Source organism: Cornus florida, unplaced genomic scaffold (assembly GCF_030987335.1).
Source record: "Cornus florida cultivar Cherokee Brave unplaced genomic scaffold, ASM3098733v1 CherokeeBrave_3.0.0_Hap2_Chr10, whole genome shotgun sequence".
Taxonomy (NCBI): domain Eukaryota; kingdom Viridiplantae; phylum Streptophyta; class Magnoliopsida; order Cornales; family Cornaceae; genus Cornus; species Cornus florida.
Genome location: NW_026775580.1, coordinates 88,074,449 through 88,093,532, shown reverse-complemented (window position 1 = coordinate 88,093,532; position 19,084 = coordinate 88,074,449). Strand labels below are relative to the sequence as shown.

General features: G+C 37.7%; 1 protein-coding gene and 1 pseudogene across 1 annotated transcript; one reads left to right on the top strand and one right to left on the bottom strand.

Annotated features, from left to right (window-relative positions):
- The first annotated feature begins 39 nt into the window (after nt 1-39).
- LOC132279833 (DExH-box ATP-dependent RNA helicase DExH12-like) lies at nt 40-18,170 on the top strand (annotated as a pseudogene).
- LOC132278085 (egg cell-secreted protein 1.2-like) lies at nt 734-1,147 on the bottom strand. Its single transcript, XM_059779910.1, has one exon. The coding sequence runs from the start codon at nt 1,145-1,147 to the stop codon at nt 734-736; it is 414 nt and encodes a 137-aa protein (XP_059635893.1).
- Nucleotides 18,171-19,084: the final 914 nt, after the last annotated feature.

Sequence of the window (19,084 nt, the reverse complement as noted above, 5' to 3'; positions counted from 1 at the left end):
TAAGCCTCAAAACTTTTCCAAGAGAGATTAATCTTATTAAGGAGCGTCTGGTTGATTATATTGAATGAAGCATCGAAATGGAAGAACACATCATTCAAAACTTCTGCTAACTTGATCTTTTTGACAATGATGAGCTGCATTGACCTCATCTTCTAACCACAGTTGTTTTTTGTTGTATATATTTCATAGTAAAAGATAGCGTCTCATAGTAAAAGACTGTCTTTACAAATCCAGATGTAATCTACTAGGTAAAATATAATTGATTTGTACAGCTTCATTGTTTGACATTGGTCAGCTACCAAAACAATGAACCTGTTTGGAATTTCATATTGTATTAAACAGCTTTTTCAAGGGTATTTGTTCCACCAAGTTTTCTGAAAGTCTACTTTGGTGTTAATTTTTTTTTTTTTTTTTTTTTTTTTTTTTGCGTGTGTGGGAAGGTTCAACAGTGGTTTTCCTTCAAATTAAGGTAGCAAATGGAAAACAGGAGATATATTCCATTGTGCATGCAGGTGATGGGTCCTTGGTTCTGTGACCGTCTTTGATTAATTACTGAAAGAGAACCAAAAATTATATATTATCAAATTATTAAATATTCCAAACTAGCCTGAGATACAAAAAAGACTCCATTATCAGGTACATATCAAGAACTTTCTCACCATCAAAATCAATCCCTCAACCAAACAAAAGAAAACAAGTAGCCCTGAATGGTCACAGTACGTGCATGCCTTGCCTACACTCCAATGACACTTCCCGGTGGCGCCTTCGTCCCAACTTCACCACAGTAGTCCTTGATCAATGGTGCAAATTCAGGATGAAAGGGAAACATTGAAGGCCAACAATCGTCAACAATTTGATATACGGCCTCGCAACATTCAGGCAATAGACTGGTGAACTGGCCTTTGAGAAGAGCCTCATATACCTGTGTTACACACCCACTAATCTGGATTATAGGTGACCAGCAATGCATTATATCATGGTTTGCCCATATGGGTGGTAGTGGCACTGGACCGTGAAATACTATAGGCTCATGATTCGGTGGATCGGCGGGTGGATCCGCGGCCAGTCTTGCTGGTTCAGAAGTTGCCATGCAAATGCAAGCAACCGTTGATGATATTAGCAGTGAGATATATAGTTTTGCTACCATGATTGTGTAATGTCGCAAGTGAAAGTTGTGAGACGCTTAAGAGGAGGGGTTGTGAGAGAGAGAGAGAAGTGGGATTTATAGTGAGTACAGAGAGAAGATGAGAAAAATGAGAATTGAAACATTTGATGTTACGAAGATTTTTAATTTCAAATTGATATAGTCTTTGATTAAATGAAAGTAACAGTAAATTAAAGGACTAATGAAATTTGGTGTTTGTGATGTGGGTGTCTACCTTGAATGCTTGGGCTAAGTGGCATGGATAAAAATAGCATAATACAGTATAAAAGAGATAAAGTGAGATTATTAAAGAAGAGAGAGACTTTATATGAAATATTGACATATTTAAGGAGAGGTAAGTATAATTGTTCATATATTATATACAGTATATACTACTATTATAAGTCAAAGGACATTTTTTTTTTTAATTTATATATTTTTATATTTAAATATTGCGCATGGTTTGTTTGACAACACACTTTTGTCTTCTGATGTACTTTCTCTCTCTTTCTCTTCCCTAGCAAATCCAGTTTGAACGTGCAGATCTAGAGGTCTCTTTCACTCTCTTGTCTCTCCTTCGTTTCCTGTTTCTCTCCCCCAAGGAAATAAGGTATGATTTCTCCCCGACTTTTATGCATGATTTTGAAACTCCGATTTCTCATTATTTTTCTTTCTTTCTTTTTCTAAAATTTTGTTTTCAGAATTTTAAAATTACTCATTTTGAAGATCCATCCCTTATTAAGGCGGTTCGTGCGCAATAATCTGCTGCGGCATTAACTTCTCTAGAACAGAAGAAGATATTCCACTTTACATATTTGGTACTAATCAGTAGTAATTTGATAAATTTAACATAAAAACTAGAATTTAAAAATAAAAAAATAAAGCACTGTAAAATGAACCCATTACCAGTAGCATTTGGGGGATGGGTCAATTTGCCTTTTTTGCTAGGGTGCATGGCATTTACTACATTTCTGCAGTCAGAAACAATAATGAGCTTCCTGTAGCCTCTCCTCACAGCAACATAAACCACCGCCCTTGTCAACGCTAAGAATTATGTCTGCTCAGGCGAGTCGAGCTCATCAGGAATTCTCTCACTGAGATGGTACAAATTTTTTCCTTGGAAATCTTCGTAAACCACACCTAAGGAGCCTTTACGGGTACCCTCATTGTAGGAAGCATCAATTTTGACGCGAATCCATCCCTTGTAGCATCTGAAAACTTTGCATGGCTCAAATGATTTATTCTTAAGCAGATAGCCTTCCCTCTCTACCACAAAAAATCCAATGCTCCCTCATATACTTAGTAATAGTTTTCTCTTGGATATTATTGATTGCTCCTCCCTACCATTTCATATACTCGATATTTGTAATAAACGTAGTCTCTGGGGGAATCTATGATGGGCATAAATTCTTGTTAAGATTGGAGAGTGTCGAGCGAGATTAGCTCTATCTCCACAGGTCTAGAATTTACCCAACAATATCTGAAAAAATTAAGTCATTAGGACAAAAAAATAGAACTCTTAACATATATGTAAATCGAACAAAGAATTAGAATTGAGTGGATAATAATGTAAAAAAACTTGAATAAGGTTCATAATTTTAATGTTTCATATCAAGAAGAAGAAAAGACCTGAAAACGGCCCCCGGCTCCACCACCTGCATTTTATGAAATTCAAATCAGAAACAGAGCAGACTCCTACATCCATGTTACTCATATGAGAGTATATATCATAAGAACAGTGCCAAAAATTTAAAACCAAAAAAAATATCATCCAAACAAGTCTGATTCAATCAGAATTCATAATGTGTTTGGAACAGTGCAAATAGTTCCATTACCACTTCAGTTTTTGAATTCATACATAATCGAATAAAAATAATAAATCAAAACATCAAAAATTTGAGCGAACACTTTCAACAAATAACAATGAGTCATTGAATCACAAAACAATCCAGAGATATATACCTAAATTTGGATTGATTGACGCTTTGATTGCGTACGATAGAGGATTGACAGAAGTGATAAATTTCTTTCCAAATCGAAACATTTTTTCCCAATTTGGGATTTCTATTTCCTAATGGGGGTTATTTATATTAGGTAAAATGTGTAGTTAAAATCAGAAAAGAAAATAATTTTTAAAATAAAACCCGGTCTAAAATTTTGGGTTGAACCGTGATGGTCAATTGGTTCAAGTCTCCAGACGAGCACCCCCTTTTTTGCCTTTGAAAAAAATTAAAAAACATATATACAAGACTCTTGTAAAAATTCAGATATTACCTGTTTAATATCAACAATACTATCTAGGCACATTCCTCGATAGGATTTCATCATCAACTATCTTTATGTCTCTCAAGCACTCCAATGGAGGGCTAAGAGTTGCAATTGGTGTTCGCATTATTGAAAACGGCCTTAGGTGAGCCATGATGGAACTGAAATAAAAAAGTCAATATTAGTCAAACATAAGGGAAATTGAAATCACGCTTTATTATTGCAATGACAAGGTGTTATCACCATTCTAGATTTCCTAATTGCTGATTTGATTTCAACCTTCCCAGATGAACTTGTATCAAAAGGAGGATCCCAGCAATAAAGATTTACTGATATAACAGTATCTCTCTCTCTACTATATATATATATAGATATTACAGCTTTTATGGGAAGGACAAATTAGGAATTGCATGTTCCGTCTTTGATGCCCTGTAGAACTTCACTTGATTCTTCATTTTTTTTCATGTTCTTTTCTGTGGTTATCTTTTATTTTGTACATTAGGTTGGTGAGCTTTGACGAGCTGGAGGTTATCAGTCTCACTTGATCTCTATGGAACAAAGTTACAAAGATAACGGGGAAGAGATGTGACCTTTTGATGAGACAAGGTCTTACTGTAATATTAGGAAGTTGGAATGTTTGTATTTTTCTAAAATTTCCTTCTAAAACTTTACTTTTGTATGGAGTGTTATCGTAATGGAATTTTGTATTTCTCTTAACTTGGTTACTACTAATTCACTAGTATTATTTGTTTTTTTGTTTCCTTGTGTTGGATGAAATTTTAGTTTTTTGAGTGATTCAAAATAATAAGATTGATGAATATTGAAGAAATAATTGGTGATGTGATTAAATTTTGAAGGCAGGATTGTAGCAGTAGCCATGAAGTGATGTCTATTTGGATCCGTAGTTTTCTTTCCGTCTCTCTTTTTTATGTTTGGGTTTGAGACCAACGAGTCAGACGACTTAGGGGCAAATCGGTTGTAAGATTTTTGTATTAAAGGGCATAATCACATTTGGTTTCTAATTCCAACAGAGACCTCATATGTGGCGGTTCCCAACTTCATATTATTCTCTATTTCGTCCTTTCCTTAAACACACACATACACACAGTGAGTGAATAATTCTAACTTTTTTGAGTCGCATGTGGTGGAGAGGAGTATCGTCGAACGTGTCGCGGAGAATATATCGACGGTGAGTGAATAATTCTAACTTTTCGTTCCATTCTTTATATTTTTACATTCATTCGAGATTTCAATTTCTTCTATTTTGTGGTATTGTTTTGAATTTTTGTGGATATTTATTTATTTATTTCTTTGTTGATACTCACACTCTAATTTTTTTGAATATATAAATGAACAGATTTCTCTATTCTTTTTGGTATTTATTTATTTTGAATCTTGTTTGCATTTTGTAGTGAAATTACCGTTCAATTGGTCTCTTTTCTGTTGAATTTATTCCATGTAATTTATATTTGCTGAATATAAGAAATCTATATATAGATGTGTGTTTGAATTTTACTGCTCAACTAATCCCTAGGGTATTGGGTTTTGGGTATTTAGGGTTTTTGAAGTTCGATTCGAGATTTCAAGATGGCACATCTGGGTGGTGGTGCGGAAGCGCACGTCCGATCCAAGCAGTATGAATATCGAGCCAACTCGAGTCTTGTACTGACCACCGACTCTCACCCACGTGACACACAAGAGGCCACCGGCGAGCCGGAGTCCCTCTACGGGAAGATAGACCCCAAGACATTTGTTGATCGTGCTTACAGGGGGAGACCTCCAGAGTTGGATGAGAAACTCAAGAAATCAAAGGAGGCGGAGCATGAACTGCTTGCTTCGGAACCTATGCCTGGTAGACAAAGCAAGAGAAGACAAGTTCAGGAAGAAAGTGTTTTGACTTCCACTGATGAAAGAGTTTACCAGCCGAACACCAAGGAAACAGGGCAGCCTATGAGTCCATGCTTAGTGTCATTCAACAGCAGTTGGGTGGGCAGCCGCTGAATATAGTTAGTGGTGCAGCTGATGAGATATTGACTGTCCTCAAGAATGAGACGGTGAAGAACCCTGACAAGAAAAAAGAGATTGAGAAACTTTTGGACCCAATCATATACTTGATCAGCTGGTTTCCATTGAGAGGCTTATCACTGATGACCCATCTGGGTCTGCTGCAGCCAATGGCGATGTTGCTCTTGGCGATGACATGGGTGTTGCGGTGGAGTTTGAGGAGAACGAGGAGGAAGAAGAGAGTGATGTTGATATGGTGCGGGAGGATGAAGAGGAGGAAATTCATGTGTTGGAAGCAGATGGCCCAGGGGGGATGCAGATGGGGCGGTGGCGGTGATGATGGTGACATGCAGGAGGCTAACAAGGGCATGATCCTAAATGTTCAACACATTGTTGCTTATTGGCTTCAAAGGAAGATTTCTTAGGCATATGAGCAGCAGATTGATCCACAGCAGAGCCAGAAGCTTGCAGAAGAGGTACTTAAAATTCTTGCTGAAGGTGCTGATCTGGAAGTTGAAGCTAAGCTGTTGGTGCATCTCCAGTTTGATAAGTTCAGGCTCATTAAGTATCTGTGTCAGACGCCTTAAGATAGTGTGGTATATCCGTTTAGCAAGGGCTGAAGACCAAGAGAAGAGGAAAGAGATTGAAGAAGAAATGGTGGAGTTGGGGCCGGATTTGGCTGCAATTTTGGAGCAGTTGCATGCGACAAGGGCAACTGCAAAAGAGAGGCAAAAGAATTTAGAGAAAAGTATACGAGAAGAGGCTCGCCGATTGAAGGATGAGAGTGTTGGAGATGGGGATCGTGAGCGGAGGGGGCTTGTGGATAGAGATGCTGACAAGGGTTGGTTGAAGGGGCAGCGCCAATTGCTTGATCTTGACAAGCTTTCATTTCATCAAGGTTCTTTTTATGGCGAACAAGAAGTGTGAGCTTCCAATGGGGTCTTATGGAACCATAAGAAGGGATATGAAGAAGTTTATGTGCCGGCATTGAAAGCTAAACCACTTGCACCTGGGGAAGAGCTTGTAAAGATATCTGCCATGCCAGATTGGGCACGACCTGCTTTCAAAGGGATGACCCAGTTGAACAGGGTCCAGATTAAAGTGTATGAGGCTGCTCCTTTTGCGGCAGATAATATTCTACTTTATGTTCCCACTGGGGCAGGGAAAACTAATGTTGCAATGCTCACCTTGCATTGAATAGGAATGAAGATGGGTCATTCAACTAAAGCAATTACAAGATTGTCTATCTGGCACCAATGAAAGCACTTGTTACCGAAGTGGTTGGTAATCTGTTATATCGTCTGCAGCATTACAGTGCCAAGGTGATGGAACTGAGTGGAGACCAGTCACTGACTCGCCAACAAATTGAAGAGACTCGGATTATTGTTACAACTCTGGAGAAGTGGGATATTGTAACCAGAAAATCAGGAGATCGCTCCTATACTCAGCTTGTGAAACTTTTTATAATTGATTAGATTCATCTTCTGCATGATAACAGAGGACCCGTTCTAGAAAGTATTGTTGCTGGAACAGTTAGGCAAATTGAAACCACAGGAGCATATTAGGTCGGTTGGTTTATCAGCTACACTCCCTAATTATGAAGACGTGGCAGTGTTTCTGCGGGTTGATCTCAACAAAGGACTCTTTCATTTTGACAATGGTTATAGACCTTGTCCTCTTGCCCAGCAGTACATCGGAATCACTGTAAAGAAGCCGCTGCAGAGATTCCAGTAGATGAATGATGTTTGTTATGAGAAGGTGATTGCTGTAGCAGGAAAGGATCAAGTTCTTATTTTTGTCCACTCAAGGAAAGAAACAGTGAAAATGGCTCGTGCAAATAAAGACACTCTTGGTAAATTTTTGAAAGAGGATAGTGCAAGTCGTGAAATTTTACATAGCCATACAGAACTGGTCAAGAGCAATGACCTTAAAGACCTGTTGCCATATGGTTTTGCAATTCATCATGCGGGCATGGCTAGGGCTGACTGCCAGCTTGTTGAGGATCTCTTTGCTGATGGACATGTACTAGTATTGGTTTCCACAGCAACTCTTGCTTAGGGTGTTAATTTGCCTGCTCATACTGTGATTATTAAAGGGACCCAGATTTACAATCCCGAGGAGCATGGACTGAATTGAGTCCTTTGGATGTTATGCAGATGCTTGGCCGTGCAGGAAGGCCCCAATACGATTCTTATGGGTAGGGGACAATTATAACCGGACATGTACTAGTATTGGTTTCCACAGCAACTCTTGCTTGGGTGTTAATTTGCCTGCTCATACTGTGATTATTAAAGGGACCCAGATTTACGATCCCGAGAAGGAGCATGGACTGAATTGAGTCCTTTGGATGTTATGCAGATGCTTGGCCGTGCAGGAAGGCCCCAATATGATTCTTATGGGGAGGGGATAATTATAACCGGGCATGGTGAATTGCAATATTATCTTTCACTAATGAATCAACAGCTTCCTATTGAAAGTTAGTTCATCTCCAAATTGGCTGATCAGTTGAATGCAGAAATTGTTCTTGGAACCGTCCAAGATGCCAGAGAAGCGTGCAATTGGCTCAGTTACACTTGTATGTACGGATGTTCCGAAATCCTGTTCTTTATGGTTTAGAACCTGATGCTCGGACAAAAGATATATTAGAGGAGAGAAGGGCTGACCTGGTAAGCTCTCTCCACTTCTGCTTATATTTAAAACCACTTTTACTTAACCATGTTGCATTGGCATCATATTTGTCCATTTAAAAAGTGTTATATTTTCATAGGTATCTCTTGCTCTGCATATGTTTTTATTGAAATCATTCTGATTTGCTTATGGTTCAAGTTTTTTTTTTTTTTTTTTTTGTCTCTTAATTCTCCACTAGGTGGAGACAAACAAATTAAAGTGTGGGTTCTGACTCCTGTTACAGCTGTTTAAGGGAATATACTAACTTTTCCCCCTCTCCAACCTGAAATGAACCCATCTGTTATTGTAGTATAATATTCTTTCTATTCTGTACATTGTTATGTGACATAGGAGAAAGGAGAAATAGGGGAGTGAGGGAGTCTGCAAAGGAATATCTTATAAAAAACTGTTTTTCCCTTTTGAGATGACTAGATCATTGGTTAAGCATTGTGTAAGCTTCCTGATGGTAGAAAAAATATGGTAATTTATGTGTTTTTTTCACCTTGAGATAGTCCTAAACAACCTAGATAAATGATGGAGAGGATGGGATAATTGACTCTCTTCTATAGATGAGATTGGGCCCATTATGTGTATTTCTACGCAGAGATACCTACATAGTCCCATTTTGTTTTGAGAGAAATTAGTTCATGCAAAGGTCATTGGGGACCTTTGTTTTTCTTGGTGAGCCTTTGTTTATTATGTCCACAGGAGCCTTCCTTGCTATGAAGCTTAAGGAAAATCTATCCCTTCTATTAGCTTTGCAAGAAGACGACAACTACTTGGGTTGGCTATGCTTTGCTAGAAAACGTTTGCTTACATCTCGGAGATTTCTTTACTTCAGCAAACATTCCTTGGTAGCAGTTTCCGTTGAAACAAATAGGTGACTTAGAAATATAAAAATGTTTGAGATATCTGTGTCCTTGCATTTGGAATCTTCTGTTCATTGCGCCGCTGAAGCCTCTATTTGCCGCCTTTGAGTAACGGCATTTTATGGCTAGTATATTAATGCTGGAGGGCCACCTCATACGTATCCTCCCTTTCTGATTGTTCGACTTCTGGTTATAAAAGCAAGTCATAAATCAAACCTCTTCTGTCTTTTGGCACAGGGTAGCAAGTGTCTTGAAAACATTGGCTTTGTATCCAAAATTTAGAATTTTGTTTAAAAAGTTGGTACTAATCCAAGAAATGTCCGACATGCCTCTAGTGTCTAAAGAAGTGTCAGTGTCTAATACTCTTCTGATAGACACGGTTCCTGCTTAGCAGTACCCGGGCGTCTTAGTTGATAAGGAGATTGTTTCTTTATCTAAATGTGGTGACTCCAATTTGAGGCTGATATATTTTCTTGCAACTGCAGCACCTAACTTGCCTTGGAGCAAACTAGGCTGTCTGATGTGGCACATTGCGATGTCTAGTCTGAAGGATCCAAGTTCAGTTTGACAAAGTCAGGAATAGGCTTAAGATTTCTCCTTTGACAACACTTATCGAAAAAGAAAAAAAAAAGGATTTATTCTTTGATAACTTAGGATTGTACTCTGCAACCTCAAAAGGTTTTTGAAAAAGGTAAAAAAAATGGTCAAAAGTGTAGAGTCCGTTTGAAGTCGTTCTCGAAAGTTGTGAATAGAATTAGAAAAAGGGAGTAGAAGCACCAACAGGCCAGTGGCCTAGCGGTATCAAACCCTTACCTCCCAAAAAGGGAGGTCAAGGGTTCAAGCCTCCATGGAGGCATGTGTGTGTGAGTACCAACTATGGAAAAAAAAAAAAAAAAAATTAAAAGCTTCATTAATCATATAGCAAGAGTTTGAAGTCTTTTCACAAATCTTTGATTCCAAAACATCCACAGTAGGATGAAAACTCTTTTCACTTATGGGTAACCTTTGTGGCTTACATTACCTTAACAATGTTCTGCACGCAGTCATGCACCTCACCCTTCAGAAGATTTATTATTTATTATTATTATTATTATTATTTTATGTTAGCAAGGTAGAAATGTTCTCCTATAGTGTAAAAGAAGAAGAGCACTTTGCTTGGATCCTGCTTCATATTCTTTGATTTGAAACACAATTGTTGATGATATGATATTTTGCATTTCAGGTACAGGTTAACATATAGGGCACTCTTCAGTAACTTTTTGTCTTGAGTTGTGTTAAGTCAGGAACCACAAAATAGGTCGTGCTTCAAGGTTCCAAATCCAAACAGAGTTTTCATCATTTGGGAGTTCAGTCACTTAGTATTTAGCCACTTAAAAATAGGTTGAGGCCCCCTGACTTAACACAGAAAAAGAAAAAAAGAAATTTACCAGACAATAACAGCATACAAGTAACTGATTGGTTTATCCAATATTGTTTGGATATGGCCTAAATGATGATGGGATATACTTCTACATTGTAAAATTATATTATAGCTCGATGTTGGACAGGCGTAAAGAAATACTCTCATATAAGTTTACGATATAAAGCTTGAGGTAGGGATTGTTTGAAAAAAAAAAGACTTTCTCTAGTCTGAGTATCATAAGTGTTTTTGGAAGGGGTTATAATCATTTAGGAGTTTAGGGGTTTGATTAGGCAGGGAGAATAATTTCAGTTTGATTTGTGTTTTTTTGGGTGCTAGGTTTGTGTAGTGAATGAATTTGCTTGGGTATTATTGGCCAGAATATTGGTGGAGTGTTGCAGAAAATCTGGACAACTTAGAATTAGGTGTTAGGAAGAGGCTTATAGGTTAAGCAGAGACTTGGGATTTTGGAAGTTTGGTTTTACGTTGGATAAACAATGAAAAGTTTGAATGCGATTAAAGTAGAAAATTCTGATTCCCAGAAATTAAAGAGAAGAAGTCATCACTCCGATAGTCTCTTAGGCAATTGAAAGAGTTGCATAGCTATATGCTAAACTCTAGTTATTCATGCTTTAGTAGGAGCTGGACTCCAAATTGTGAATCTGGAAACTTGAGCTCCCCCATCTCAATTTAATTGTATCTCTTTCTACTTTTGGCTTTAAATTCATGTCCCTTTTGAAAAGTTTTTTAATTTTTTTTTTTGTTTTTTTTTCCAAAAATATACTTCTAAGTTATGTAAATGTCCCAATTTGACAATATAAATGTATAAAGTTTAAAGATATCTAGGGAATTTCAAAGGGGACAATGCATTAAATGTATGTCCACTACAGATGTTGGACTCCTTGGAAAGGGACAATTAAATTGGGACAGAGGTACTTATCCCCCCCCCCCCCCCCCCCCCCAAAAAAAAAAAAAAAAAAAAAAAAAAAAGGAAAAGAAAGGATGGAGGCACTAGCTAGTAACCTGTCTAAATCAACTAAAACCAATACATAAAGACCTAGTAACATAACTTGACCATAGACCACAATTACAACGTTGTGTAGAAAATTTAGATATTATAAAGAACCCTTAAAACTTCATAAAAGTTAAAAATAAATAAAAATGAATCAGCATCTCATTAACTCTAGTAAAGTACAAAATGAGACTCACCTTCACTCAATCTGATCAAACCAAATTTCCTATAATTTGCTTTACATAATTTTATTCTTTCTCGAATTTCTTGTGGGCTCATGCAGTCTCAGTTTCAACAAAGTCTCACTTAATTAAAGGGTAAGTCCAGTGCACCAGGCCAGTGTTGTTAAAGGTGCGTATAGGCTCCAAGCTCGTACAAGCGCAACACTTACGCCTGTTGTGTGCCCAGGTGCACCTTTGACAACATTTGTGCTTTTAATATGGAATATGAATGCGCTTTAATAGTAATTTCATTTTTCAAATATGCTCCATCTTCCCAATAGAATTGATTAGTAAATGAGATCTTCCATTTTAGATTATTTAAGACACAGAACCTTAGCAAGGGTAAGAAGTGAATTGAAGTTGAGGTACTCTGAAGAAAGGACGGAAATTATGATGGTTCATATGTTGATGTGGTTGATACGTTAAGCATCTCTCCAGAATGTCTGAACATGGTTCATATTGCAACAAGGTTGTTAGTATCAGGATTCTTTTTACAGTTTGGGCTTGCATGTTTGGGTCAAATAGTGAATCACCCTTAAAACATTTGGGAGTGCAACTCAATCATGTGCAATATTTTACATCTCTGATTTGTGGGGTTACAAGTTGTGTAGAGAAGGCAAAGGTTTTAATGGTTTAGACGTAGTTTACCACAGTTGATTTTTTTTTTTTTTATATATCTGATACTGACTCTTATGGCCAAGGAAATAAAAGAAAAAACATTGGTGGTAAAATTACATGACAAAATAAGCTAAAAAAGTTTTAGTTTTTGATTATAATGGTCAAATCCATTCTACATATTACTTTTCTTTCCTTTTTTGGTTGAAATTTTAATCACCGCTTCCTGACTTTTCCAATAGAACAAGAGAGCTGCTAGCTTGTTAATCGAGGGCTAGATATTGAACTAATTTGATGATTTATGCTAAAAGTTCAGAAATCCTATGATCTTCCTATAAGTTCTAACAATTTTTTTAGTGCATTGTCTGCTAAAGACAATTTGAACATGGGATCCAAGATGTGGTTTTGAAAGTCTCAGTTAAAGTTCCTAATGGTTATCGTGGTCAAAGAGTCTCTCAATTTGTTTGTTCTGCAGTTCTTTGATGGTCTTCAATTTGTTTGTTCTGTGGTTCTTGGATGGCCTTCTTCTTTTTCGATACGTCTCTCTCTCTCTTTCTCACGCACACACACACACACAAACACACACACACACACACACCCCCTTATATATATGCATTTCTTTGAAACACCACACACCTGCATATGGCATGCACTTATTGACAATGATAAATCAAGTAGGCCTTGTACAATGCTTGAATCATGATATGGCTTGGAAAAGGTCACCTTTGAGAAATTGGGCCTTACATCATGATCTGAACATCATTCTACATGAATTCTACGTTTTCCTGATATTTTACTATTCCATGAGTTTCAATTAGTGAGACGTATTTCGTTCAAGAAGTGAGATCCTCACATAAGACAGATTATAAAAAGGCCATTTTGTTATCTGAATTTTTACTACCTGAATGGTAGTTCGGAAGCCTCTGAGGTTAACATAAAAATTGAACGCCCATCAATATTTCGGAAAGGAAACCAAAGCTTTGATCCCTTCAACTTAGAAGGACATCTTAGCATTAAATCCTAAAGGAAAAGAGTAATGAATTAAAGTTCTTTTGAAGCCAAGTAAATATCTCTACCTTTCATTATGTGTTCTACTCTGTATTTGAATAATGAGTCCCATAAAAGTTAGAAATGATATATTGGTAAATGATGATACCTGTGAATGTAGAATGTAGACACAAACTGGTTATTATGTAGTGATTAGTCCCCTAGTGCTTGAAAAACGTTATTTGTTATTTTTCTGTCCTACAGTTTCGTCTCTCGCTATGGCCTCAGAGTGCAATGGAAAATTTAGGATTCATGTAGCCCCCAAGTAGTTGGGAAAAAATAGGATTTATGTTATTTCATGAATACATTAAATTATTTGACATATAAAAAAATAAATAACTAAAATTAGAGACTGCATAGTTTTGTTTTACTACCTTTGTTTTCATGATATTTTTAAAATAAATGTCTGATATGTTTCTAATGGTTTTTGCAGATTCATTCTGCAGCAATAGTATTGGACAAAAACAACCTGGTAAAGTATGTTAGAAAAAGTGGATATTTCCAGGTCACTGACTTGGGTCGCATTGCTAGCTGCTATTATATTCCTCATGGGACAATATCCACATATAATGAGCATTTGAAGCCAACAATGGGTGATATTGAGCTTTGCCGGTTGTTTTCCCTCAGTGAAGAATTTAAATATGTAACAGTGAGACAAGATGAGAAGATGGAATTGGCAAAGCGCTTAGATCGGGTTCATATTCCCATCAAGGAAAGCATGGAAGAGCCTAGCTCCAAGATTAATGATTTGCTGCAAGCATGTATTTCACAGCTAAAGCTTGAAGGACTTTCTCTGATGTCTTACATGGTGTTTATAACACGGGTTTGTTCTCAAATATGACCTTTATTGATGTTTAATTTATAAGCTATGGTTTCTGTTTGTTTATATGAGTGATTTCTTTTTGTAGAGTGCCGGACGTCTCATGCGAGCTCTTTTTGAGATTTTTGTGAAAAGAGGATGGGCACAATTAGCTGAGAAGGCTTTAAATTTATGCAAAATGGTTAACAAGAGGATGTGGAGTGTCCAGATGCCGCTTCGCCAGTTCAATGGGATTCCAAATGAAATTTTGATGAAGTTGGAGAAGAAAGATTTGGCTTGGGAAAGGTATTATGATCTCTCCTCACAGGAGCTAGGAGAGCTTATTCGTTTCCCCAAGATGGGAAGAACCCTTCACAAGTTCATTCACCAGTTCCCAAAACTTAACCTGGCAGCACATGTTCAGCCACTTACCCACATTGTTTTGACGGTTGAACTTACAATTACGCCAGACTTCCAGTGGGGGGACAAAGTCCATGGATTTGTAGAGCCATTTTTGGTTATTGTGGAGGATAATGGTGAGGAATATATCCTCCATCATGAATATTTCATGCTAAAGACACAGTATGTTGAGGAGGATCACACCTTGAGTTTCACAGTGCCAATCTGTGAACCACTGCCTCCACAGTACTTCATTCGTGTCGTATCGGATAGATGGCTTGGATCACAGTCTGTTTTGCCTGTTTCTTTTAGGCATCTTATTTTACCGGAAAAAGTATCCTCCCCTTACTGAGTTATTGGAGTTGCAGCCATTGCTGGTGATTGCATTAAGGAATCCATCGTATGAAGCTCTTTAAGCACTTCAATCCTGTCCAGACTCTGGTTTTCACTGTCTTGTATAACACTGGCGACAATGTCTTAGTTGCAGCACCAACTGGGAGTGGGAAGACCATATGTGCAGAATTTGCTATATTGAGGAATCATCAGAAAGGTCCTGAGAGTATCATGTGTGCTGTGTATATTGCTCTTATTGAATCTCTTGCTACGGAACGGAATAATGATTGGAAGAGGAAGTTTGGAGAGGGTCTTAGAATGAGAGTGGTTGAATTAACTTGGTAACAGCGACAGATTTGAAACTGCTTGAAAAAGGTCAAGTAATAATCAGCACTCCCGAGAAGTCGGATGCTTTGTCCCGGTGTTGGAAGCAGCGGAAGTGCGTTCAGCAGGTCAAGTCTTTTCATCATTGATGAACTCCATTTGATTGGGGGTCAAGGTGGTCCCATCTTGGAGGTGATAGTGTCAAGGATGAGATATATTGCCACTCAAGGTGACAACAAGATCCGTATGGTGGCTCTATCAACTTCCCTTGCAAATGCCAAGGATTTAGGAGAATGGATTGGGGCTACCGCTCATGGCGTTTTCAATTTTCCTCCCTGTGTCGGTCCAGTGCCTCTGGAAATACACATTCAGGGCATTGATATTGCCAACTTTGATGCGAGAATGCAAGCAATGATGAAGCCGACATATACTGCAATTGTCCAACATGCTAAGACTGGTAAACCTGCCCTTGTGTTTGTTCCTACCAAGAAGCATACCCAACTATCTGCTGTGGATCTGATGACATACTCAAGTGTGGGCAGTGTAGAGAAGCCGATTTTCTTATTACGGTCTGCAGAAATGCTGGAGCCTTTTGTTGTCAGGATTAAGGAACCAATGCTGAGAGAGACACTGCAATTCGGTGTTGGCTATTTGCACGAGGGTTTGACTACTACGGATCAAGATATTGTGAAAACGCTGTTTGAAACTGGATGGATCCAAGTTTGTGTAATGAGCAGTTCATTGTGCTGGGGAATGCCATTGTCAGCGCACTTGGTGGTGGTTATGGGAACACAGTATTATGATGGACGAGAAAATGCTCACACTGATTACCCAGTCACCGATCTGTTGCAAATGATGGGTCATGCCGGTCGACCTCTAGTGGATAATACTGGGAAATGTGTCATCCTTTGCCATGCACCACGAAAGGAATACTATAAGAAGTTCTTGTGTGAAGCACTCCCAGTTGAAAGCCATTTGCATCACTTCCTACATGATAATTTTAATGCAGAGATTGTTGCTGGAGTCATTCAGAACAAACAGGATGCTGTGGACTATCTCACATGGACATTCATGTATAGAAGGGTAACTCAAAATCCAAACTACTACAATCTTCAAGGTGTTAGTCACCTGCATCTTAGCGATCACCTATCGGAGCTTGGAGCTTGTAGAGAACACACTGAGTCATTTGGAAGCTAGTAAATGTGTTACCATTGAGGATGATATTGAGGTCTCTTTTGAACCTTGGCATGATAGTTTCATACTATTATATCGGTTACAAGACAGTAGAACGATTTAGTTCTTCTTTGACCTCCAAAACAAAGATGCAGGGTCTTGTTGAGATTTTGGCTTCAGCTTTGGAGTATGCAGAGCTTCCAATACGCCCGGGAGGAGAAGAATTGATACACAAGTTAATTCATCATCAAAAGTGGTCCTTGAAGAATCCCAAATACACAGACCCACATGTGAAGACTCATGCCTTGCTACAAGCCCATTTCTCACGGCAATTGGTTGGTGGGAATCTAGCCTCTGATCAGCGAGAGGTGCTCCTTTCTGCCGCTTGACTGCTTCCAGCATTGGTTGATGTTATTTGCAGCAATGGGTGGCTAAACCTAGCAGTTCTTGCAATGGAAGTGAGCCAGATGGTGACCCAGGGCATGTGGCAGAGCGATTCCATGGTTCTACAACTTACACACCACAAAAGATCTGGCTAATAAATGCCAAGAGAACCCGGGAAAGAAAATAGTAGAAATGGAGGATGATGAAAGACGGGAGCTCCTGCAGATGTCTGATGCACAGTTAATTGACAATGCTCGGTTTTGCAAGCGTTTTCCCAACATTGATATGGAATACGAGGTGCTGGATTGTGAGAATGTGAGGGCTGCTGGGGAAGATGTGACTTTGCAGGTAGCTCTCGAACGGGAACGGGAACTCCAGCGTGGGACAGAGGTTGGACTTGTTGATGCCTGCCCCTAGGTACCCGAGAGCCAAAGAGGGGGGATGGTGGCTTGTCCTTGGTGATACTGAAAGTAAACAGTTGGTTGCCATCAAAAGGGTTTCACTGCAAAGGAGGTGCAGGGTCCAGCTCCAATTTGCTGCTCCTTATGTTGCTGGAGAGGAGTATATTCTGCATCTCATGTGCGACTCATATATAGGTTGTGACCTTGAATATAGGTTTACTGTTGACGTCAAGGAAGCAGGGGCTCCCAATTATGACAGTGATCAAGAACGAAGGACTTTGATATATTCAAAAAAAAACATCCAAATAGTGTAATTAATAAAAAAAAGGCAGATAAATCATTAACGGACCAATAAAACTCGAGATGCAAATCAGATTTCCGTCGTGCTAATATGGAGTTGGCTGCTTTAGATTGTATTTGATAATTTGTTATCAATTAAATGCCTGTCTGCTTGCTTTATTAAAAAAATAAAATGAAAAATGAATTGGAAAGAAAAAAATAATAATAATAATTCTGAATCGAATATGAATATATATATATATATATATATTTAATATATATTTTTCAGTCACCAAACACGTCACAACATTTCATAGTTTATAATTATCCAATCACAAAGAAATGTTAATACTACACGCTTATTTCTCTCTTAATTAATAGTTTAATACTAGCATTTTCTTTTCTTTCCGACACATAAAATGCACAGCGTGGATGTCTCGGAATAAAATTGAAATAATAAATAAATAAACATTTATAATGTGCAAAAAATCTCCAAAGTGCACTTTACTTCATGAATTCATATATAATTCATAATTTTCAAACTTCCTTGGTACTACTCCGTATATATATATTTTTTCACCCTTTTCCTCACTTGTTATTATTATTACTATTATTATTATTATTATTTTGAAAAATAAAGGCAAATATATATATGGGTTAAGTGCAAAAAAAAAAAAAAACCATTATAATATAGGGTTTGTGCAAAAATAATCCCTCGATTTTAAAAATGTACATTTCAGTTCATAAAATTCAAAAAAATGTGCAAATAAGCCCATTTAACCACTTTTGGTCAAAATTGACATAAAGTAAATTTAAAATTTCTGATTTGCCCTTTTCTCTTCCTATTCTACCCTTTTGTTGAATTGACTCAGTGTTACATCAAACAAAGCCACATCACAAACCCAGTTGGTGACTGTTGGCTGTAATGTTACCGATTTCAGATGGTGACTGTTGGCTGTAATGTTACCGATTTTTCCTATTTTCTATTTTCAGGAATTTATTTGATTTTTTTGGATTATTTTAATCTTTATCTTGTTTTGTGTGCCACCCGGGCCCCAAGGGGCATTTTGGTCATTCATTGAGCCAAGGGTTTTGGAAATTTATTTTTTAATCATTTTAAGTCAATTATAAGTGACGGTATTATTTTTAGAAATTTTCAGAAGTCAGGACAATTTCCGGACTCGGGAACTTCTCCCAGTTTTGTCATTTTAAGAAATGGGCATAATGGGCTTTTCTCATATATATATATACATCTATATCTATATATTAGAGGTGGATATTTATGGGGTAAGAATGGCATTTCATTAAAAGAAGAGGGGCATTATAGTAACTTAGCTTGAATTAGAAATCAACCAAAAGGTGACACTTGGCACAACCTTGGCCATAGAAGATGCAAGACAAGCTATTCCACTCCTCATCCTCCTCATTTCATGCTCCACATTTCTCTCTTTATCACTTTCTCTTTCTCTCTGTATATTCATACACATAAACACATATATATCTTACATGGAAAAAGCTTTGATTTGGAGAGTTTAGGGTGGAATTTTGAGCATGAGCAAGTAGGAAGGTTGGAGAGCTTGGAGAGGTCTTCCATTTGGCACCCATATTGCTAGAGTTTGGAGAATTTCAAAGTTAGGGCTTGTTTGGTTAATCATCTTAAGGTATGGGAAGTCTAAATTACGAATTCCTATGATTTTTGTGAGATTCTATGTATTTTCTTACATAAAAATCTTGATATTGTGAAGCATG

Excerpts from the sequence above, each read along its gene's own strand:
- LOC132278085 (XM_059779910.1), bottom strand. The coding sequence starts at position 1,147 with ATGGTAGCAAAACTATATATCTCACTGCTAATATCATCAACGGTTGCT.